This window comes from Bos indicus, chromosome 8 (genome assembly GCF_029378745.1).
Source record: "Bos indicus isolate NIAB-ARS_2022 breed Sahiwal x Tharparkar chromosome 8, NIAB-ARS_B.indTharparkar_mat_pri_1.0, whole genome shotgun sequence".
NCBI lineage: Eukaryota > Metazoa > Chordata > Mammalia > Artiodactyla > Bovidae > Bos > Bos indicus.
In genome coordinates this window covers 106,962,881-106,985,746 of record NC_091767.1, presented here as the reverse complement: position 1 = coordinate 106,985,746, position 22,866 = coordinate 106,962,881, and the positions used below count along the sequence as shown (strand labels likewise).

At 42.2% G+C, this 22,866-nt stretch overlaps 1 protein-coding gene across 2 annotated transcripts; it reads right to left on the bottom strand.

Moving 5' to 3' along the window:
* Nucleotides 1-9,727: 9,727 nt before the first annotated feature.
* TLR4 (toll like receptor 4) lies at nucleotides 9,728-20,591 on the bottom strand. 2 transcript variants are annotated; one of them, XM_019966824.2, is made up of 3 exons: nucleotides 20,194-20,591; nucleotides 15,469-15,635; nucleotides 9,728-12,719 (listed from the first exon to the last, which is right to left on the bottom strand). In XM_019966824.2, the coding sequence occupies exons 1-3, from the start codon at nucleotides 20,284-20,286 to the stop codon at nucleotides 10,454-10,456; spliced, it is 2,526 nt and encodes an 841-aa protein (XP_019822383.2). In that variant the 5' UTR covers nucleotides 20,287-20,591; the 3' UTR covers nucleotides 9,728-10,453. The 2 variants fall into 2 exon arrangements, with proteins under 2 accessions (XP_019822383.2, XP_019822384.2); XM_019966825.2 differs by lacking the exon at nucleotides 15,469-15,635 and having other exon boundaries at nucleotides 20,194-20,590.
* Between the last annotated feature and the right edge of the window lie 2,275 nt (nucleotides 20,592-22,866).

The following is a 22,866-nucleotide window of genomic DNA, read 5'->3' as shown; positions in this document are numbered from 1 at the left end:
CTCCCCAAAGAAACAGAGACCAAGACACAAAGAGATCAGTGACTGTTAGGCAAGAGTGGAGGAGGTACTCTGCCGTCCCATTGTCTTAACCCCTGTTTCCTTAATCGTCCTCTGACCCTCAGCCCGATTGATAGCTGAATCTTTTCCAGAAAAGAGGGAGAGCGGGCAAAAACATACATGCATAAATAAAGCTGCTTAATGACTGTGTCCCATTTTTATACAGCGTCAGGAGTTTTGAAATGCCAGAATCACATGTTAAGGACGCTGGAACATCTGCATGATGGAGTTACACCCCTAATCACAGAATAGAGTTGCTGGAGAGGACATTTACTCCAACCCCTGCATTTTCTAGATAAGGAAATAGTCCTGGAGAAGTGAGCACTCTGGGATGTTAGAGAGCTGGCCTGACTCTCAGCGGCCGTTTGGTTCATTGCTTTCCAATAGGCAATCTTTTTCCTGGCACTTGAAATGTTTTTCCCCACATCTGCATATCTCTTGTATTACTCATTCTGTTCTGTTTTCTTTTTCCCCTAAAAAGGCCCACATTATAAACTTACATATATATGTTAAGAGATCACATTCCTTACTGTTTACCAATCTTATTACAAATAGAAAATAGCCATGAAAATATATGCATAATCACTGAAGTGAATACATTCATTGGTTATCTACATAAAACCATATATATATTTTTTTTTTCATCAACATATCATGCTTTGGTAAATGCTGATTCAGCCTATGTGTCCCATTTCACAGGCAAGAAATTCGAGTCCAGAGAGGAGTTTTGACCTAAGCATCTACTGTCTCTGTTCACTTATCTGATCTCAGAATGTAGTATTCTTGTAACCAGCAAAAACATCCCCTGTTTCTTGTGGTGTTCGGATCTCAGACCTGGACAAGACACTGAGACTACAGTCAGTCCAACCAAAGATGATGTGTAGAAGGTATTCAGCGGGATGAGGCCGTGAGCTGAACAGTCAGAGATTTATCTTAGGCATTTAATCTCAAAACTGCTCCTCTCAAGGAAGTTTTTATAGCAAGTATTTCCCTCTGGAGAGCAGTAGACCCCTCCAGAAATTCAGGATCGCAAGGGTAAAGGTCAAATCTATTGAATATCAACCTTCAATGCCCACTGCTCCCCTGCCCCCACCAATACCAGAAAGAGGATTCTGGGAAGGTTGATAATGGCCCAGCAAGTTTTTTTCCCAGGAGATCCTGGTGTTTCAAAGAGAAAATCTTTTTTTGGAATCTGAGAGTTAATGGCAAGCTGAACAGTCAGTTTGCAAAAGTGGAGCTGACAAGTTTTATTTTGATTTATTTGCAATGGAAAGTCAGAAAAATAAAATTAGCAGGAGATGCCTCAGAGTTCAGGGCAGACCATTACATTTTTCTGGTATAAGTTTATGCTAGGATTTGGCTACCTTGGAGCATGAAGAAAGGAAATTGGCAACACACAAGGAGGAACTAGGAGAATGAAAAACTTGCTGAAGTCACAATGTCTAAATGGATATTATGAGTTCAAAATCAAACAGGCCAGGCTAGTGTCCCAGTGAGTCTGGTCTGGGGGAATTGAGAAGAAGCAAATATACAGTGTGAAAGAAAGAGAAATTTTCTGACCAACAGGGATGTTTTCTTTTCTTTAACAAGAAGGATCACATGTTTCATTCTGTTGACCTTGCCTTGGCTGTTATGAATCTTAGCAATAAATCTCAAGGACAAAACTAGTAATCATACTAAATGTAGGGTATTATCCTCCATTTTCTATTGTAACTATGATTCTCAAATCTGTCAGTGCATTAAAAATCACTGGGGGAATATTTCAAAATGCAGATTCCTTAGGCTCAACCTCTGATACTAAATCAGAATTTCCATCAATAAGGATGATAAACAAAGCTAGAAAAATAGTTAGAAATATATAATTAAAGGCCTCAAGTGATTCTTAAGCCAAGCACTGTTTTAAAAGTCAGAGTCAGTAAGCTTTATCATCTTGATATTTGCATTTTTAATAGTTCTGTTGCAAGCGTCTCAATTGTAAGCTACCAAAGTCCTTGGTGAAAACATACTGAGTGCAAGTGAAGGGCAGGGGAAGAGGCTAGAAGAGAGAACAGATGAGAAAGAGAGAAGCCCGGAGACACGAGAAGACATGTTGGATTGAGTAGCTTAATCTAACTTTAGTATCTTGGAACAGACAAGGCTTGTCTAACCTTTGGAGAGAGACTTCTGTTACTCATCTAAGAAATAAAGCTTGCCTGGGGACTTCGTAGAGAAGTTCAGAGTCTCTGAAACTTTTTCATATAGTCCTCCGTTATTGGAAACTTCTTGTTTCCATATAATGGCTCCTAAGAGGCATTATATGGAAATAGGAAGTTTCCTATTTCATTCCTTTTTGAGGAAGTGGAAATACCAAGAAAGAGTCTAAGGAGGAAGATGCGACTAAGTCCCACAGAGAAGGTGGGCCATGGACTGCAGGCCCCAGCTGGCTCTGGGAAGTGGTAGTTGGCCTTAGTCACTCAGTCGTGTCTGACTCTTTGGGACCCCATGGACTGTAACCTGCCATGCTCCTCTGTCCGTGGGATTCTCCAGGCAAGAATACTGGAGTGGGTTGCCATGCCCTCCTCCAGGGGATCTTCCTGACCCAGGGATCAAACCCGGGTCTCCTGCACTGCAGGCAGATTCTTTACTGCCTGAACTACAGGGAAGTCCCAGTGGAGGCACAGTGTTCCAGGGAGGAGTGGATAAAAACTAGGCTGGGTTATTTCAGGTCAGTCCTGTCTTAACGTGGCTCATGGGAGATGGGATGCTGTTAGTGTGAGACAAGAGCTCAAATTGGCAACTGACTGGTTTTGATTTAATTACATAGCAAGATAGTTTCTTAAGAGCATACATCACCAGCCTTTCTCCTAAACATGGGTTTAATTTTCAACAAAACACTTCTCGCGTAAACAACATGTCGTTTCTAAACCCTTATTGCCATTCCCAGAACTGCTTGCAGCCTTTCAGAAACCCATTATTTTATAATTATAATCAAGACTATTAGGACAGGACAATTTGTGCCAAAAGCACATTTACACTCAGAATTGTCACTTAGCACTGTCACCAGGAGATATCATATCTATTTCTGTGGAAATCAAGGAGAGTAGCTGGCACTGCCTTATAAACTTACAGTTTCTAGATGGCATGGGAGGTACTGACCTTGTCTAAATTATTCTCCAATCAGCCCTCTGAATACCCCTGGTGTAATAGCTGTTACTTGATTGAAAGAACGCGGCCCTGGGAATCAGGCCAACTTGGATTCGCATCCTAATTTTCCTCCTTCCCACTGGATGATTCACTTTGGATCTCAGTTTCTTCATCTGAAAAATGGCAAAACTATCAGGACTTGCCCATTTAGTTTTAACAGTTAAGTGAATTAGTACACAGACTGGAACAGTCCCAGGAATATACCAAAAGTTTAAGTTTCCAAATATTAGTTATTATTGGGATTAATGCATAGAAGCTGTGTGACCTTGGACATGTTACTCATCCTCTCTGGGCATGCCTTTCCTCTTTGTCACAGTGAGGAAACTGGTACCTAAGTCACAGAGTGGCGGAAGCAGTCAGATATGAGTACATGATGCTCATCATAAATATTTGGTTCCTTTTGGTCAGCTGTTTATTCCACATGCTTCACTATGAGCTGAAAGCCTCCGTGAGTTCCATAAAGGAACCCAGGGCGTGTGATCTTATTCCAGCCATCTGGAAGGCCTTTAGCTTTGGAATTTCCCCATAACTTCTGTGCTCAGTCACAGGTCCATGATTTCCATCAGGAAGTCAGACTGACTAGAAAAATGACACAGCAACCTAAATGGGTTGTTTACAGGAAAGGCATGGTCCGGTGGACCTGATTAGTCCATTTTTTTAAGTCTGTCATTATGTGTATCCTTTTTATTTTTAAAATTAGTCCAATAGCTTTATTGAAAGAGGAGGGCAGAGCCTCTCTCCCCTCTGTGGTCCTAGCACGGTTGGCCTCAGGCTCTGAGCATCCAGGCATCGTGTAGCCCAAGAGGCATCACGTGTGTCTTTAATTTACTTTTTGACAGGGTCCTATGGCTGCAGTAGTAACACGGATGAGTGACAATAGTAATAATCCTTTTTGGTCAACACTAATCAAAATTGTGATGATGAGATAGGAGGTTTTATGCACTTCTGTGGGAGGAGGGTGTACTTTGCATAGGACAGTGTTGAATACAATACTGGCGATGGAGTGAAGTCGTCTTAGATCCTAACCTCAGAACTGCCCTTCATTAACAGGTGACCTTGGGCACTTTATAGAATGAAGTGTCAGTCTCCTCATCTATCAGCTGGAAATAATTAGTATTTTTCTAATTAATTGATATGACAAAGTAAATGCGATAGTATCTAAAAGGCCCTTGCACAGAATAATTGCTCAGTTGGAGGTAACTATTGTTATTTTTATTAGCATCGTCATAATAGCTTTTGAACTGTGGTGTTGGAGAAGACTCTTGAGAGTCCCTTGGACTGCAAAGAGATCCAACCTGTCCATCCTTAAAGGAGATCAGTCCTGGGTGTTCATTGGAAGGACTGATGTTGAAGCTAAAGCTCCAATACTTTGGCCACCTGATGCACAGAGCTGACTCATTTGAAAAGACCCTGATGCTGGGAAAGATTGAGGGCAGGAGGAGAAGGAGACGACAGAGGAAGAGATGGTTGGATGACATCACCGACTCAATGGATATGGGTTTGGGTGAACTCCGGGAGTTGGTGATGGACAGGGAGGCCTGGCGTGCTGCAGTCCATGGGGTCGCAAAGAGTCAGACATGACTGAGTGATTGAACTGAACTGAATAGCCCAGTAAAGTCTGCCAAGAAGATAGCGTCACTCCCATTTTATGTATGGAAATCTGAGCTTTCAGACACTTGAATGAATTGCCCAGAATCACACAACAAGTAAATGACGAGCCCGGCCCAGATCTTGGTTTCTACTTCCCCAGGAAGTTCACCATCCACTGAATCAGGATTCTGTTCTGATGAACAGGGTCTGGCTTTTGCCTCCTTTTAAATCCTAGCAGTGATATCTGATAATTCAGTGTGTTTTTCAGAATGAGGACCCTGCCATCTCTTTCCATTCTCCCTCCCTGAAGGTTGAATCCCTGAGTATGAGCCTCCTAGAGACTTTGAAAGTTCCAGGTTTCTAAGTCAGCTTCAGGCCAGGCTTGGAATCTTTATCACTTAAAAACAAATTTTGTTTATGTATTTATTTTTGGTGGTGCCGGGTCTAAGTTGCTGCCTGCAGGCTCTCTCTTGTTGCAGTGAATGGGGGCTACGCTCCAGTTCTGGTGCACGGGCTTCTCATCCTGGCGGCTCTCTTGCTGTGGCTCATGGCTGTGGGGCCTGTGGGCCCAGGAGTTGTGGCACACGGGCTGAGTTGCCCCGCAGCATATGGAATCTTCCTAGACCAGGGATCGAACCCATGTCCCCTGAATTAGCTGATGGATTCTTAACACCTGGACCACCAGGAAAGCCCTCTTTCTCATTCTTAAGATAGCCCCTTCAAGCGGGTAAATTTAGAGCTGTGCCCCATCTCCCTTGCCCTCTCTATTTTATCTCTGTAGTCATCCTAGAGTATCAGAGAGGTTTACCCTTCCTATTCAAGGAAACAAAGTGAAATTAGAGAGTTTAAGAAACTCTTCCAAAATAATATCTTAAAGGTGCAGCAGGACCAGGATTCAAACCCATCTGTATGCATCTGTTAGACTAGTAACCACATAAAGAAGTCCAAACAGTTTTTTTTTTTTCTTTAAACCTGCCCCCCCCCCCATATTTAGCAATAATGGCTAGAATATTCCCTTGGAAGAAAATGAAAGCCAAATTTTCTGGACACTCATGATTTTCATAGCATCTGTATTCTTCATTTAGCAAAATAGACTATTGACATACTAGTTACTAGGCTGAAATTTCTAAGCCCAAATCATCAGTTATTTGCGCCTCTCATTAAACAACCTAAAAGAAGTGAGACTCATGGTGCCGCTAGGAAAATTAGTCCAAGGGGCATGCTTTGTTGCTCCTCCTCCTCCTGACAGTCCAACTGAAATCCTGTGCTAGGGTGCATTGCTAAAGTTGATGTACTCAGACTATACCAGCTCAATCTCCTTATTGCATTGATTTCCAGTGACACATCCCTGCCATTTAATGAAGGGACAGAAGGGAATAGCCTTATTTGAAACCTTGTGGCAGAGAGGCTCTCTGAACACAGCTTGGTGGGGAAGTGCTATAAATACAGAAGCAGTTGCACCTATCTGGAAGGCCATTTGAAAAGACCTATATACATTAAAGTTCTGAAAGCCTCATGGAGAAGAATTCATTCCATCAGGAAAGATAGACAAAGTGGGAAAGGCTTAGTCCATCATGGTTGGAGGAAGTGTTTGATTTCAAGCACTGCCTCACGTCTCTCGCACAGCTCATTTTTCAGCCCATTGCACACCCTTTGGTTTAACCATCATATCTGGATTCTGGTGTTGAGCCCTGGCCAACCAGTGGAACCACAAGTGAGCTAATTCTAATCAGGGAGTTTCTTTTTTACTTGGTCTCCATCCGTGAGATTGTCAGAACCCAAGCCTCCTTCTGGACTCTGTTACTTTTTCGGAAATCACCACCAGGTTCCTGGAAGGTCCCACCTGAACACAGAGGTGTCCTAAGAATAGACTGAAAGGTCTGTTGTGTTTAAACCCAAGCTCTGCCGTTTTCTACCTGTGGGACTTGAGTTAGTTACAGAGCCTTCATCTCCTAATGGGTGACAATGCTGATATTATTAGTACCCATCTAATAGACATGGTAGGGACAGACAGAGTAGGGACCCAAAATTTGATGTCATAGATAAAACAACAGAATAGGGCTTAAAAATATCCACAAAGAATAATTATTATTAGAGAAGTTCTCTATTCCCCTTCTGCAAAGTCTTTGGAATATTTGGAGTTAAGGAGCCAAGTGGAGGAGGTGATTGAGAACATCCGTTCGGGGTAGGGAGTGGAATTCTGGAGCCCCAGAGACTGCATGGGCAACAGAGAACTGTGCTCTGGGATCTGGCAACCTTGAGTGGGAAGAACAGAAGCCATCATCTGCTGCAGAGATGATCCTTTGCTCATTCATCAGTTCTTCAAATAAGAAGGTGTAATACGTCTGTTATGTGACTGCCATTGAGCTCAGGGCTAGGGAAGCAAAAGATCAAGAGATACACTGTTCATCCCAGTCATTCTTGCAAGGGTTCCTGGGAGTTCCTGGAAGACTTCCCCCAACAACCACCACCCCAGAACCTGCTGGTGATGTCTAGAGAGGGTATAGAGTCCAGAAGGAAGCAGGGGTTCTGAGAACCCTGTGGGTGGAGGCTGAGACAGAGGAAAGCTGCCTAGTTACACTTCCAGTCCTCCTGTGGTCTCACAGGTTGGGAAAACACCAATCGGTAAGATGGTATAACTGAGGAGACCACTCACTCAGTGTTTCTCCCTGTGGCCTTTTCATCGAGTCCCAGGGGATTGCTCTTGTTTGATTGCTAAGCCATGCCTGACTCTTTTGCGACCCCATGGACTGGAGACCAAGAAGCTCCTCTGTCCATGGGATTTTCCAGGCAAGAATACTGGAGTGGGTTGCCGTTCCCTTCTCCAGGGGATCTTCCCAAGCCAAGGACTGAACCCCCGTCTCCCACATTGTCGGCAGTTTCTTTACCACTGAGCCACCATGGAAGCCCCCTGGAGGTGTACACCCCTAGAAAGTGCTGTTTGTATTGAACAAGTACTATTTTTAATATAAGAGTTTTGCAAAGTAATAGTCTACCCTCTTTTTATATTTGAATTAACTGGACTCTCAGGGAAGTAAATCTAAGGTCTAGAAGGTGAGTGGGGACTGGGAGTTTTGGCTTTCTCCAAAGCTACGCTATCCCAAACAACAGAGGCAGTCTCTTTGGAGTCAGGACAGGGAACCACCATGCTAAAGTTTACTCTAAGTGTTTTTTTTTTTTCCTCTTCTGTTCTTCATCAAGATTTTCTAGTTCCAGCTAACTACACTTGTCCACATATAGTATTTTTTTTAATCTCCCTCATTCCCTTTATGGAAAGAAAGTTATTATAAATAAATCACTCAGTATATATATATATAATGTATGTATGCATATGTATTTACCTAATGATTCATGGTTTCAGTGAAAAACCCTTGACTACTGTCAACCACAAAGAGAAGTTCAGGAGTTTCACTTCCTGTTTTGTGAGCTTAAAGCATGAAGCAGTGGAAAGTAAGCTGCCCAGTGTCGGCTGAAAGCCCAGTTCAGGCCCTGCCACTTTACTCTGTGGCCTAATAAATATACTTCCTTGAACTTCTGGTTTTACACCAGTAAAATGGTGAAACTACTTCTTTATCTGCTACCCCACTTGCATCATAAGAAATTCAAATGTGGTTATAATTGTGCAAATATATCCTAAGATATAGGATATTATACAAATTTGAGACATTAGTATTAATTTTTCTTTTCTTTCTATTCCACCCTTCATCTCTCTTTAATCCAGAGAATTTAAATGGCTGGAAAGAACCTGTCCTAAGACTAAATTTCCTCTTTCTTTCCCTTATGTTTCTGTCATATCATTTCTTTCCTTTCTTGCCTACTTCACCTGAAGTTTTCACAATTCAAAGTAGGGAGAGAGGAATGGTAGGAATAAGGCCAGTGACAGACTTGTATGCAGGAAATATTCCACTTGGGTTTTGATTTTCCTCCTTGGAGTCATATATGTGCTTGAAGTAATACACAGATACAAAATGCACACTTAAATATGAACATACACACTTACATATAGCCTAGACACACATAAAAACCCACGCCTTCAAGCATACTGAGAATCTAACACAGACATCTGTATATGAGAAATCACATGCCAGCACCAGAGTGAGGACCTAAGTCAAACAGCTGAGACATCAACATCAGTACAAATACTCCCCTTACAATGTAATCACACTTTCTTCCACGCAGATATGATCACACAAACATGAACAGGAACACGTAGAGGCATGTGGTCAAACACATGTGCCCACTTTCACTGGCACATGAGACCTATACACACACTCAGGCATGCTCAGCAACTTCAACCGTGCTCCGACCAAAATACCCTCTGGAACACTCAGTCACAAACACATTCCTCATGTGGCCATATATTTCAGTTTTGACAACTGTATTTTCCACACGTCCTCTTTGCCCTTTCTTTGCACCACGCTGACGAAGCTGGATGAGTGTGCTTTTCTAAGAATTCACCTTAACATGACCCACAGTAACCTCGGGGACATTATTTTCTCAAAAATGACATCAGCTCTTTCCTAAATATGGTCATGGAGAGACACCCAACAGGAAAGAACAAGGCAGGCTCCCCACCTCAAACCATTTCAAAATACCTTGAAAAATTCAATCGTCTATCAAATAAAACCCACTTGCTGCACAAGAAAAATTTTGCTGCAATTCTCATTATGTGGTCACCCCAGCTCTATCAGCCCACATGTTTCTGGGGTCATTGAGAAAAACTGACCTCCAAAGGTCACCCCACCTCTTACCCTGCCTCTAACCTGAATTTCTCATTATGAGGCCAGGAAGTTGGACCTATTTCCCTCTATTACCATAAGTGCCACTTTCAACCAAATCATTTTGATACTGCCTTCAGGACAGTCATAACGTACTAGGTAGTAACTTCAGAATGACATCAAGTGACAAAATGATAGACTGTATTTTACATATTTCCTCAAAAGATAGTAGTTAAATATGGATATGTCCAGCATGTCTCTAAGAGTTTTATTTATGGTATGGGTTGATAGAGAAGACGTGGAAAATGAGAACTGGATTTATAAAGACAAAAATATATCAGGACCTAATAGTTAATAAATAGAACATGCTAAAGGATAACCAGGACATTTGTGAATTGACATAAAGTGGAGGGGAATCTGAATCAGGAGTCTTCTGGGTCAGAAAGTAGAATTTAAACTGTATCCAATAGAAAAAGGAAAAGTGAGCCAAGACCTAGATCAATCAAAACGACCAAAAACACCTTGTTTTAACATGGCTAAAACATATAACCTGAGGCGGTTTCTACTCGAAGGACTCAGGAGAAGAAGTCTGTCCTTTTTTACTCTCACAGAGGCCCAGTCTCTTAGCTCTAATTCAGTTTGATGGGGTAAGAGTTTAGTTGACTTTCCCTGCCCTGGACTCCTTAGCTGAGTTGGTTGAAACATCCCCCGGGAAGTTCTGTATTTTAGCACAGTATTTATTCCCTCTACACTGTAAGCTCCACGAGGCTGGCAGTCCTATAGGGCTCGCGTACCACTGAATCACCAGTCTTTAGCACAATGCTTGGTACATGGCGGCATTTACTTGTTAACTGAACACGCCCTGCATCCATCTGGGAAAGAAGCACATCAGGGGATTCTCCTCCTCAGGTGGAGGTTGTCGCTTCTTGCGGGTTGGTTTCTGCATCTGCTGTTCCTTCTGGACTCTGGGGTTTACCAGCCAGCAAGGCTTTTCTGAGTCTTCTCCAGAAGACATGCCGCCCCAGGACACTGTCCTCCCACTCCAGGTAGGTGTTCCTGCTCAGAAGGCGATAGAGCTCCACCTGCTGCCGCAGGAGAGACTTCTCCAGCTTCTGCAGGACGATGAAGATGATGCCAGCACGGCTGCTCAGAAACTGCCAGGTCTGGGCAATCTCATACTCGAAGATACACCATCGGCTCTGGATGAAGTGCTGGGACACCACGACAATAACCTTACGGCTTTTGTGGAAACCCTCCTGGATGATATTGGCGGCGATGGCCACCCCAGGAATAAAGTCCCTGTAGTGAAGGCAGAGCTGAAAGGGGGGCACGCCCTCCTCCAAGTTCTTTACCAGTTCATTCCGCACCCAGTCTTCATCCTGGCTCGAGTAGATGACAAAGGCATCATAGGTGCTCTCGCCCCTGCCATACTTTTTGCAGCCAGCAAGAAGCATCAGGTGGAAATAGAACTTGTAGACTAGGATTCCTACCACAGACACCAGGAGCACAGTGACCACCGACACACTGATGATCGTCTTGCTCAGCTGACAAGTGGCGTTCCTGAAGCTAAGCACTGGCATGTCCTCCATATCTAAAGGCTCTGCACACATCATTTGCTCAGCTCCCACCAAGAGCTGCCTCTGGTCCTTGACCCACTGCAGGAAACTCTGATGTTCACAAACACAAGCAAATGCATTCTGAGTAAGATTTAGCCAAGTGAGGCTCCTTGGCAAATTCTGTAGTTCTTGCTCCTTAGAGGCCATGATACGGTTGAAGCTGCAGTCTAGGATCCGGAGCGAGTGGAGTGGTTCATAAAGAAATGTATCCAGTGACAAGAGTTTGTTGTGACTCATATTCAGCACCTGAAGGCTAGAGAGGGAGTGAAATGCTGTCTGGGCTACCTGTTCCAGCTGACACTTAGAGAGGTCCAAGACGGTTAAGTTAGTCAGTTCTGTGAAGATGTCAGGGAGCAAGTTGTTCTGAAAAGAGTTGCCTGCCATTTTCAAGGTTTGCAGACTGACTAAGCCAGTAAAGATGCCATGGAAGACAATGCGGATGTTGGTATAAGAAATATCAAGGTAGCGGAGGTTTCTGAGTGATAGGAATGCTGAAAAAGCATTGATCTGTTTCAGAGTGGAATGCTGAAAATCCAGGTGTTCTAGTTGCTCTAAGCCCATGAAGTTTGAACCTAAGGTAATGACATCATTGAAGCTCAGATCTAAATGCTTCAGGTTGGTTGTCCCAAAATCAGTGTGAGAACAGCACCCCTTGAAACTCAAGTGATTTCTTTTGAGATCTAGATACTGAAGGCTCGGTAGCTGAAACTCAGTAAAAGTGCTTATATCTTTGTTGTCTGTGAAAACAAACTTTTTGAGAGAACTGAGCTTCAATGCAGGAAACTTGTCAAAGTCACAGTTAATAATTTCTAAGTGTTGCCATCTAAAATCTTTAAGAAGGGCTTGTAGACTTCCTAAAGATATACTCAACAGAGAAATCACAGAAACATTTGCCAAACAATTAAATAAGTCTGTATCGTCCCCTGAGAATTTGTCCAAGTACGCTATCCGGAATTGTTCAATGGTCAGGTTGCACAGTCCCTCCAGGAAAGATCTGTCAAATCTTTGCAACTTCCTTTCATTTTTAAATTCTCCCAAAACCAGCCGGTTGGTTTTTAAACCAGCCAGACCTTGAATACAGGTTTTCATGACATGTGAACTGTTAAAATTACTTCGCAGAGTCAATCCATTGAGCTTAATTTCTTTAAAGGTACCTGGTTCAATAAAGTCTAAAGGGTTCAAGGACAAATCTAAAGAGAGGTTGAGTAGGGGCATTTGATGTAGAACTTTCACATCTTCATAATAAATATTTTGGATTTTGTTGTTAGAAAGATCCAAGTGCTCCAGGTTGGGCAGGTTAGAAAAATATTCAGGTAACTTGAAGGAATGGATAAAATTGTGAGCCACATTAAGCTCTTTCAAGTTTTTGAGATGTCCAATGGGGAAGTCATTTAGAGAGACTAGGTTTGTCTCCACGGCCACCAGCTTCTGTAAACTTGATAGCCCAGAAAAGGCTCCCCAGGCTAAACTCTGGATAGGGTTTCCCGTCAGTATCAAGGTGGAGAGGTGGTTTAGGCCCTGAAATGTGTCGTCTTCAATAATCTTAATTTCACATCTACAAGAAAAAGAGATACAGATTATATAATATTTCTGCTGAATAGGAAACCAAAATGAAATATCAACCCAGTCATCTAGGTCTCCACACAGATATAACAATGCTATATAATGGTGCATAAGCAAAAATATCCAGCAAGGCAGATGAAACAAAGAAGTCCGGCAAATTTGGTACTGTCACACTAGCCCATGACAATCTTTTGTATCACACGAGGCACACATGCTAAGCAGAGGCAGTCCATCCAACAGAGGAAAATCAGTTAAAGATGAATGACTGGGGCCCCTGAAGACTGAACCTCAGATCAACTTTAGCCATTTCCTGAAACACATAATTGTGATTATATATCCAACTGGTAAGTTGAGATAGATAGTTGTTAATTGCTAGGCATGATAAATGACCACTGAATGCCAATTTCAAAGATATAGAAATTATACCTAAATGTCACAGATATCCTTACTATTCAAGAAAAATTCCCCATGTAATAAGGGGACTCAAAGAGAAAGAATGTGCCTGCCAATGCAGGAGAGCTGGGTTTAATCCCTGGATCAGAAAGAGCCCCTGCAGAAGGAAGTACCAAACCACTCCAGTTTTCTTGCCTGGGAAATCCCATGGATGGAGGAGCCTGCCAGTCCGTGGGGTCATAAAAACTTGCACATGACTTAGTGACCAAACAACAACAATATCACTTTAGAGAAGCAGAGGATGAAGGTGAAGGGAACATACAACTTGGAAGCAGGATGTGGATATGAATCTCTGGCCTGTTGTCAACAAGCCATGTGAATATATACTTAAACTCTCAAAGCCTCTGTTTGCTCATCTACAAAAAGAAAAAAAAAAAAATGTATCAGTAGATTTCCATAGGGACAAAAGGCTGGCTGGTCTATCACGAAAACATCCATTGAAAATAAGTAGAGTTATTGACGGTACCTGAAGACACTGTGAAGTGAGGTGAAAAGGCAGAGCGTCTATTGCACCATAATCTGTCCTTATCTTGATCTAGCATCTCCTCCTACTAACCAGGAGAGGGAACTAGCCTCTCTCTAGGAACATATTTAAAGCTTCTGAGGGCAGTTCCTTGGGTACATGGTGGGTCGAAGATCAATTTTAAGGGACGCTGATGAGAAACCATTTTTCTTTAAAATTAAAGAATATTGGTCTGGCTACCTCAATTTGGTACAGTTCTTGACAAAATTCTTACTCAGAAAACTGAAATTTAGAAATGAATGGAATGCTATAATAGTATTTTATACTTATAAGGTCTACTTTGCAAGGTTTTTAATATATATAACATGTTACTCTCAGTATCACAGTTAACCCTGTGGTGTAAGGTTCATCATTTATGTGTCACAGACATGAAACTGAGACTCAGGTCAAATGTAGAGACAAGCCTCCAGCCACATGGCAGTAAATGTTGGAGGAGGACTCAGCTCAAGTATTCTGACTTCCATGGGGCTCCATGTCACTGCCTTCAAAATGCTTGGTTCCTACCTTTGTTGTAGTTTATCAATATCCAAGTTAGAGTATAAAACATCAGATGATCACTCTTCTACAGAAATATCTACTATCTTCGTATCCTTTATTAAGAGTTTCTATAATAAAATGTCACATATGTTTCTCCACTTTTCACAAACTCTTATAGAGATTATAGTCTATTATGCATTACTTTTCTAAATAAGGTCCCTAATGATGTAAATATTTTAGGAACAAGACTCAGTTCTCCCCAAAATGATGATAATAACTTCGCCTGTTCTAATGAATGATACACTTCGTTGTATCAGAAAAGAAAATACTAGTCACTGTTCATTCTTACAGCAGATGTTTTCCTTTGATCATGCATCTTTCTCTTTCTTGTATCTTCTTAATTCCCTATCCTGTACCTCACTTTCAATATTCTAGACATTATCTGAATCCAACTCCATTCAAGAACTCTGTCTTAATTACTCACTGCATATGTATGTTAGTCACTCATTCATGTCCAGCTCTTTGCGACCCCATGGATTATGGCCCACCAGGCTCCTCTGATCAGGGGGATTCTCCAGGCAAGAATACTGGAGTGGGTTGCCCCGCCCCCCCATAGGGAATATTCCCAAGCAAGGGATTGAACCCAGGTCTCCTGCATTGCAGGTGGATTCTGTGCCCACTGAGCCATCAGGGAAGCCCAGTGGCTCTCTGCATAGAAGTCTCCTTTTCTGTACAACACAATGTATTTTCTCTAGTTTTCAAATAACTTGTCACCTACTCTTATATATTATTATCTTTATCTCAGGTTCAAAATCCAAAATCAGAATCAAGTAACATGTATTGAATGCCTACTATATGCCCAGCACCATGCTCAGGTTTAACATATTAATTCTTTTAAGTGGATATGCCCTCCTGAATAGCTAGGGTTGTGTGTTACATACCAACATATTCTTGTTTCCTAGCAGAGTGAACAACATATAGCAGCAAGTAGTTAATAAATTTTTGCTGATGAAAGAATTTGAGTCAGTTTACTCCCCTGACTTAAGAGAAAATCAGAGATAGAATTTTCCTTAGAAACTGTCTCATCCAACTGCTTTCACAAATAAAAAAGCTGAGACCTGAAGAAGGGAGATAGCTTGCCCAAAGTTATGTAATAAGTAAGATGTCTGTTGAGTGAATAATTAAGTGAATGAAAAGGAGACCTCATGAATCAGGCTTTCTGACTTGAGAATGAAATGACAATACCATGAACATTTCTCCTTGTACAGTGGTAGAACTCATGCATTACCTGGATAAATCCAGCACTTGCAGTTCTGGGAAGCTGGAGAAGTTATGGCTGCCTAAATGTCTCAGGTAGTTAAAGCTCAGGTCCAGCATCTTGGTTGATATGGGGATGTTGTCGGGGATTTTGTAGAGATTCAGCTCCATGCACTGGTAACTAATGTTAGGAACAACCTGAAATGATTAGATATTAGATGCGGTGTCTTCCTGCATGCACCTTAGCAGACTTCCAAGCAACTCTCCTCTCCTAGACTACAGCCTTGGAGGCTACTGGGACGAGCAAAGAGACCAGTCAACCTTCTTTCAAACATCCATCCATCCAATCATAAGTCACCTGATCATCTGTTCATCCATCCACTTATCCCTTCATTTATCCACTCACTTCATTCTTATAAAAGGTCTTACTCTAGATTAGAAAAGGAAAAGCACCTACCCGATGTTTAACCTCTACTCTCTCAATGGCAGCATTCAGCAAGAAGCAATGGAGTCTCGTGGTGAAGATCTGAAGCACTAGAGTCCAAAAGCCCTAGATATCACCCTAGCTCTTCCCTGTGATTTGCAGGAAGGCATTGTGTTGTTGCTATTGTTTTTCTAAATATACCTCTCATGTATACACGTTTAAAGAGACTTCCAGTCAAGTCTTCTGCACTTCCTTGGTCATAGCCCAATTTTTGCCAATTTTACTCTTTCCCTTGGATCACTCATAGCTCAGTTGGTTAAGAATCAGCCTGCAATGCAGGAGACCCCAGTTCAATTCCTGGGTCAGGAAGGTCCGCTGGAGAAGGGATAGGCTACCCACTTCAGTATTCTTGGGCTTCCCTTGTGGCTCAGCTGGTAAAGAACCTGCCTGCAACGCGGGAGACCTGGGTTCGATCCCTGGATTGGGAAGATCCCCTGGAGAAGGGAAAGGCTACCAACTCCAGTATTCTGGCCTGGAGAATTCTGGGTCACAAAGAATTGGACACAACTGAACAAATTTCACTTTCACTTGGATCACTGACCTTTGAGCAGATGAGGTAGAAATGAGGACAAATATTTGACGTGTACAGACTCCGGTGGTGGAACCTAACACTTGATACTGCCTTGGTTCCTAAGCTGATATCTATCACATATTCCCAAATTCTTTGTAAGCCTTGTTCTCCAACTTCCCATTTAGTTTCCTTATTCTCTGATTCTTCAACAAAATTCTCTGCTTAAGCCAGCTAATTTTGGTTTTCAGTTTAAAACGCATAGAATCTGTTAAAAGGATTAATGAGATAAGGTTTTTAAAGAGATTATCTCAAAGCCTATTACAGTGTAAGTGATCAATACATTGTTAACATGTATTATTATTGGCTATTATTAATTCTCCACTGTATGAGGCTTAGGTCTTATATGTTACATACTTGAATTTAATCTGCAAATAAACCTTTTAAAGAATAAGAATTCAGCAAGATGAAGTAATATGTGTAAAGTCTCACAGGCCACAGTGCAGCTCTTTACTTTATTCGCTTGATCCTGAAATGTTATTCCTCAGAGCATCTGCACAGCCCATACTGTCTAATAGGGAGTGGGGCCAGGGTCATCCCTTAGCTCCTTTTATTCTCCTTCAGGGGAGACATCACTATCTAACATGATGCCTTCTGTGTGATTGTCACATACGTACTGCTTGTTTCCCTCTCTAGATTGTAAACTTTGAGAATCTAGCTCTCTGTTATGTCTCCAGCACTCAGAAAGATGCCCAGAAAATGGTTAGTGCTCAATAAATATTTGTTGAACAAATGAATGGATAACTGATTCCATGGAGGTTTATTCAAATCCCAACTGAAGACATTTGCTATCAAGTGCTGTGGTTACCACAAAGACCAATGTGATATGGCTCCAGACTCCCATCAGCTCCCCATCTAGAGTAAGGGTTATGGTAGGACAACTCATTCCTGAAAAGGGTCTTAAACCAGGCTTGGAAAATGTTCCCTTTGGTTCAGAAAAGGTAGATATCAATCCTGGATTCTGAGACTATAGATTGTATAGAAGGCTTCCAAGAAAAGGAAAATTTCAAGGCAAATCTGGAAGGATAAGTGAGATTTGGATATGTGGAAAGAGGAAGAAGGAGGGAAGAGTGTGAGTACCGAGAGGTGGAAAACTAGCTCCACTTAGATGGAGTGTGGCAGGGGTATGAAACCTAATCAGATGGGGAGCCAGAGCCAGGTCCGGGGGGCCCTATACTCTGTCCTACGGCGATACTTGTGAGTCGTTTAACATCTACAAATTGAGCAACCACATGCGCTAGGCACTGGGACACAGTGACAAGTAAAACCAGCAATGATCTTGCCCTTTTACAAATACCATGTCAACATAAAGACAAATAATGAGCAATAAATATATGTATTCACACACTATATGTATTTTATATATGCATATGTATGGCTTCCCTGGTGGCTCAGTTCATAAAGAAACCGCCTGTACTGCATGAGATCCAGGTTCGATCTCTGGCTGGGAGAGATCCGTTGGAGAAGGAAATGGCAAGTCCCTCCAATATTCTTGCCTGGAAAATCCCATAGATAGAGACAGGGGACTGCAGTTTATGGGGTTGCAAAGAGTCGGACACAACTGAGTGCACACACACACACTCACACGTGTGTGTATACACACACACACACACACACACACACACACAGTGGTGTACTATGAGAAAAAAGTAAAGCAGCAGGACTTCCCTGGGGGTCCCGTGACTGGACTTTGTGTTCCCAATGCAAGGGGCCTGGATTCAACCCCTGGTCAGAGAACTAGATCCCAGGTATTGCAATTAAGAGTTTGCAAACCACAACTAAAAAATCCTGAATGCCACAAATAAGACCCAGTGCAGCCAAATAAACAAATAAATATTTTTTAAACGAATAAAAATAAGTAGCATAGGACATTAAAGGCAAATACAGGGAGTGAGGAGCTTTATATGAGGCAAGCAAGCAAGCCTTCCCAGAGGAGGTAACATTTAAGTAGAAATTTGAATGAAGTGAGGGACTAAGCTATGAACATATCTAGGGCTGTATTGTCCAATTGGGTAACCACAAGCCACACACAGCTATTGAACATGAGAAATGTGGATAGTTTAATATAATAAATGTAAAAGAAATGGTATAATATGTGCTAAAACTCAAGGACATAGTACCAAAAAGAAAAAAAACATAAAATATCTTAATTGTCTAGTATATATTGCATTTTGAAATAGTATTTTTAATAAACAAAGTCAAATAAAAATACTACTAAAATTAAATTCACGTACTTTTAATTTATTTAATATGGCTACTAGAACATAGTTTAAAACATCGTTTTAAATTTAGCTAGTTAAAATTATGTTAATGTGGTTAAATAAAAATTTAGTTGAATTTAGTTAAATGTATTATTTAAATTTAAATAACTTCATGTGACCCATTGAACAGCACTCATCTAGGGGGAAAGGCATTCATTCTAGCTAGAGGAAATCGCAAGTGCAAAGGGCACCATGGTAGGAAAAGGTCCCTGACAGTAATGGAGAATTATTAAAAGCTCTAAAGGACAGTAATATCTTAGAGTTGAATCTCGAAAAACAACAACAAACAAACAGCAGATGAATATGAGCAGATTAGATTAAAGGAAGCAGGCTGTGGGGTCAGGAGACTGGTCACTGTCCAAGGATCAAGGCCAGGGGAACTGGGGATCTGCCCTAGGGTACACTGAGGTGATGGACAGAGGGAACAAGTTTTGGAAAATGAGAGCATCTGGGGCATGGGAAAGGGGAGGAGGCAGGAGAAGCTGTGATTTTATCCCGCGATGACCATAATTGGAGGATCTATATGCACTGATTGAACAGCAGGAGAGACATAGAGAGGAGGACAGTGAGCCGTGTGTGGGCAGGGAGTGGCGGGGACAGGGGACTTGAGATGACACGATTTCCCCCATGTCCTCACTGTCCGGGCTCTGACTATGCTTTTCTTGAGTTTCTGCCACACCCTAAACCCCAGGACATTTCTGTGGCTGTTTGCTGCTGCCGTGGGTTTCCAAAGCAATAGTCAAGTCCATGCAGGAGGAAAAAACAGGAGACCCTTTCTGAATGAGATTACAAACCAGCTGGCTGGTGTTTCGCAAAGAAAGCATTGCATTAGCTGACATTTTGCATCTTTCCCTGTCTCCTGTTCTTCTCTATTACTCTGTCTCGGTCTTTATCTCTCTGTCTCTCCTTTTCTTTGCCAACTCTTTTTCTTTTCATTTTTTGGACAGAACTAGACTAGATTTAGAAATCCAAAATCTACATAGAAAGTTCTTTCTATTAAGAGACAAAAAACAAACAAACAAACGAATCTTCCTGATACTGAAAGGGGCAAAGCAACAGCTCGAAACAGTGTACAAACCACAGCGGAAAGGAATGACAGGAAGCAGGCTTCTTAAAACTTTCTATTAAAGTCTATGGTTCTTTTATTGATGTAGAAACTAGTCTCAGAGAGGTTTAAGGACTTCTTCAAAGTCACATAGCCCAGATGTGGAACAATAGGGATTCTAAGCAGGTGGCCTAAAGTTCCCATGTAATTCCTAAGTGGGGCACATGCCTCGGGCTGCCTGTTAATGCCCTGTAACCATGAATCATTTGATTCCTGCGGTTTCTTACTTTAAAGTAATTTGATCTGTTTGCAAATGAACCTAACCAGGGCCCAGCACAGGGAAACTGAGCAGAGAGCAGTTTTTCAGAAGCAAGGCCAAGCTCAGGGAAGCCACGTACCTGTACGCAAGGGTCCCAACTCTCGGTTCTCAGGCAGGAGAGGATGGCCGTGGCTGGGATCAGAGCCGCAGCCAGGCGGGCACGCGCCATCATCCTGGCATTTTCTGTGACCAGAAGTGGCTCTGTGAAAGCATGACCCTCTGTCTGTGCCGGCCAGGGCAGCCTCCGAGGCACTGTAGTGTCGTCTCTCCCCGGCTTGGTGCCCCAGGGCACTGCCCCTATTCAAAGCAGTGCTGGGTTACGGGAGGAGAGGAAGTGAGAGGGGCAGCCTTAGCTTTCTGGACTTTCGTTTCTCTGATATTTATCTCCTCTGCCACCGGAGGGGAAGTTAGAGGAAGAAGAAGAAAACGTCTGCAGACCAGGGGCTGAAGTAACAACAAGAGGAAGCTGGCTTTTATCCCAGGAAGTCATCTGACCTCAGGGTTAGTGAATTTAGGAAAGCAATCAGACTGGTCAAACAGCCTGTGTGACTACCCAGGAACTGTGGCTTTCTGCTTTCGTTTTGTAGTGGAAACTTACTGTTAAATGTTCATTTCCTATGTTCCAGCCATAACAAAATACCCTGGACTAGGTGACTTAAACATTCATTTTCTCACGAAGTTCTGGAGGCTAGACGTCTGTGCTCAAGGGATCAGCAGGCTTAATTTTTCATGCTGTCCCCTTGGCTTATAGATGGCTGTCTTCTCCCTGTGCCTTCACGTCATCTTCTCTCTGCATGTGCTGGGTCTTAATTTCCTTTTCTTATAAGCACACAAGTCATAATGGGTTAGAGCCACCCTAATCTATAACCTCATGATCTCAGTTCAGTTCAGTCGCTTAATCGTGTCTGACCCTTTGCGACCCCATGGACTGCGGCACACCAGGCCTCCCTGTCCATCACCAACTCCCGGAGTCTACCCAAACTCATGTCCATTGAGTGGGTGATGCCATCCAACCATCTCATCCTCTGTCATCCCCTTTTCCTCCCGCCTTCAATCTTTCCCAGCATCAGGGTCTGTTCCAGTGAGTCAGTTCTTCACATCAGGTAGCCAAAGTTTTAGAGTTTCAGCTTCAACATCAGTCCTTCCAATGAACACCCAGGACTGATTTCCTTTAGGATGGACTGTTTGGATCTCCTTGCAGTCCAAGGGACTCTCAAGAGTCTTCTCCAACACCACAGTTCAAAAGCATCAATTCTTCAGCGCTCAGCTTTCTTTATAGTCCAACTCTCAACATCCATACATGACTACTGGAAAAACCATGGCTTTGACTAGACAGACCTTTGTTGGCAAAGTAATATCTCTGCTTTTTAATATGCTGTCTAGGTTGGTCATAGCTTTTCTTCCAAGGAGCAAGCATCTTTTAATTTCGTGCCTGCAGTCACCATCTGCAGTGATTTTGGAGACCCCGCAAAATAAAGTCTCTCACTATTTCCATTGTTCCCCCATGTATTTGCCTTGAAGTGATGAGACCATGACCTCATTTTACCTTAATTATCATTTAAAAAACCCAAATTTGACTGTTCCTGGTGGTCCGGTTGTTAAGAATTTGCCTGATAGAGCAAGGGACATGGGTTCAATCCCTGCTCCAGGAAGATTCCACATGCCATGGGGTAACTGAGCCTGCAAGCTACAACTGCTGCACCCCACATGCCCTGAAGCCTGTGCTCCTCAGCAAGAGAAGCCACCATGGCTACAGAGTAGCCCTGGCTCACCACAACTAGAGAAACCCCACTCACGCAGCCCAGACCCATTGCAGCGAAAGTAAATGCATAAACAAAGGCCCAACCTCAGAATTCTGAGGTGCTGAGGTCAAGGTTCCAATCTTTGAATTTTGACAGGGCATAAAATGCAGCCCAGGCACTGTCCAATTTTGTGAAATCTTGTGAAGAAACCCAAATTTATGAAACATTGAAAATAAAGCTGTATTAAGGTGATTATTAAGTATTAAGGTGATTAAAAATATGAATAAGTGAAGTGAAAGTCACTCTGTCGTGTCCGACTCTTTGCAACCCCATGGACTATATAGTCCATGAAATTCTGCAGGCCAGAATACTGGCGTGGGTAGTCTTTCCCTTCTCCAGGGGATCTTCCCAACCTAGGGATCAAACCAGGTCTCCTGCCTTGCAGGCGGATTCTTTACCAGCTGAGCCACAAAGGAAGCCCAAGAAATATGAATGAAGTGAGGATAATAATATGTACCTCAAAGTATTCTTATAGGATTAAATAAGGTGGGTTGGGTTGAAGAATCAAATAAATATACCAAAATTCAAATCTACACTAGGGTGATCTGTGCCATGTAACATCGTTGGTCAAGTCACTTAAACTAATGAGACTCAATTTCCAGTCTGTAAAATGGGATAATAATTCTAATCACAACAGAAACTCACATTTATGAAATTCATAAAAAGAAGGCCTTGTGATAGTCCAAAAAATGGAAGCTGCTATGCATTAGATTTTTTAAAAACTAGAAATAATCACATTTGTCTTACATGATGGAATTAAATTAGTTTACAGGAAATGCCTAGTCTAGTGCATGGTTCATCAGGATATTCCATAAATTGATAATTATTAAGGTGTTAAAAATATGAATAAAATAATAATAATATGTACCTTGAAGTGTTGTTATGGGATTAAATAAAGCAGAATTTGTAAAGCTTTGAGGACAGTGTCTAGAGTATAGGAAGTACAGTGT

What these genes read in the sequence shown, in the direction of transcription:
- TLR4 (XM_019966824.2), bottom strand. Translation starts at nt 20,286, where the DNA reads ATGATGGCGCGTGCCCGCCTGGCTGCGGCTCTGATCCCAGCCACGGCC. An exon ending in GTTGGGACCCTTGCGTACAG is followed by an intron (nt 15,636 to 20,193) that starts GTACGTGGCTTC and finishes TAATCATTTCAG; the next exon opens with GTTGTTCCTAACATTAGTTA. An exon ending in CAAGTGCTGGATTTATCCAG is followed by an intron (nt 12,720 to 15,468) that starts GTAATGCATGAG and finishes TTTTTCTTGTAG; the next exon opens with ATGTGAAATTAAGATTATTG.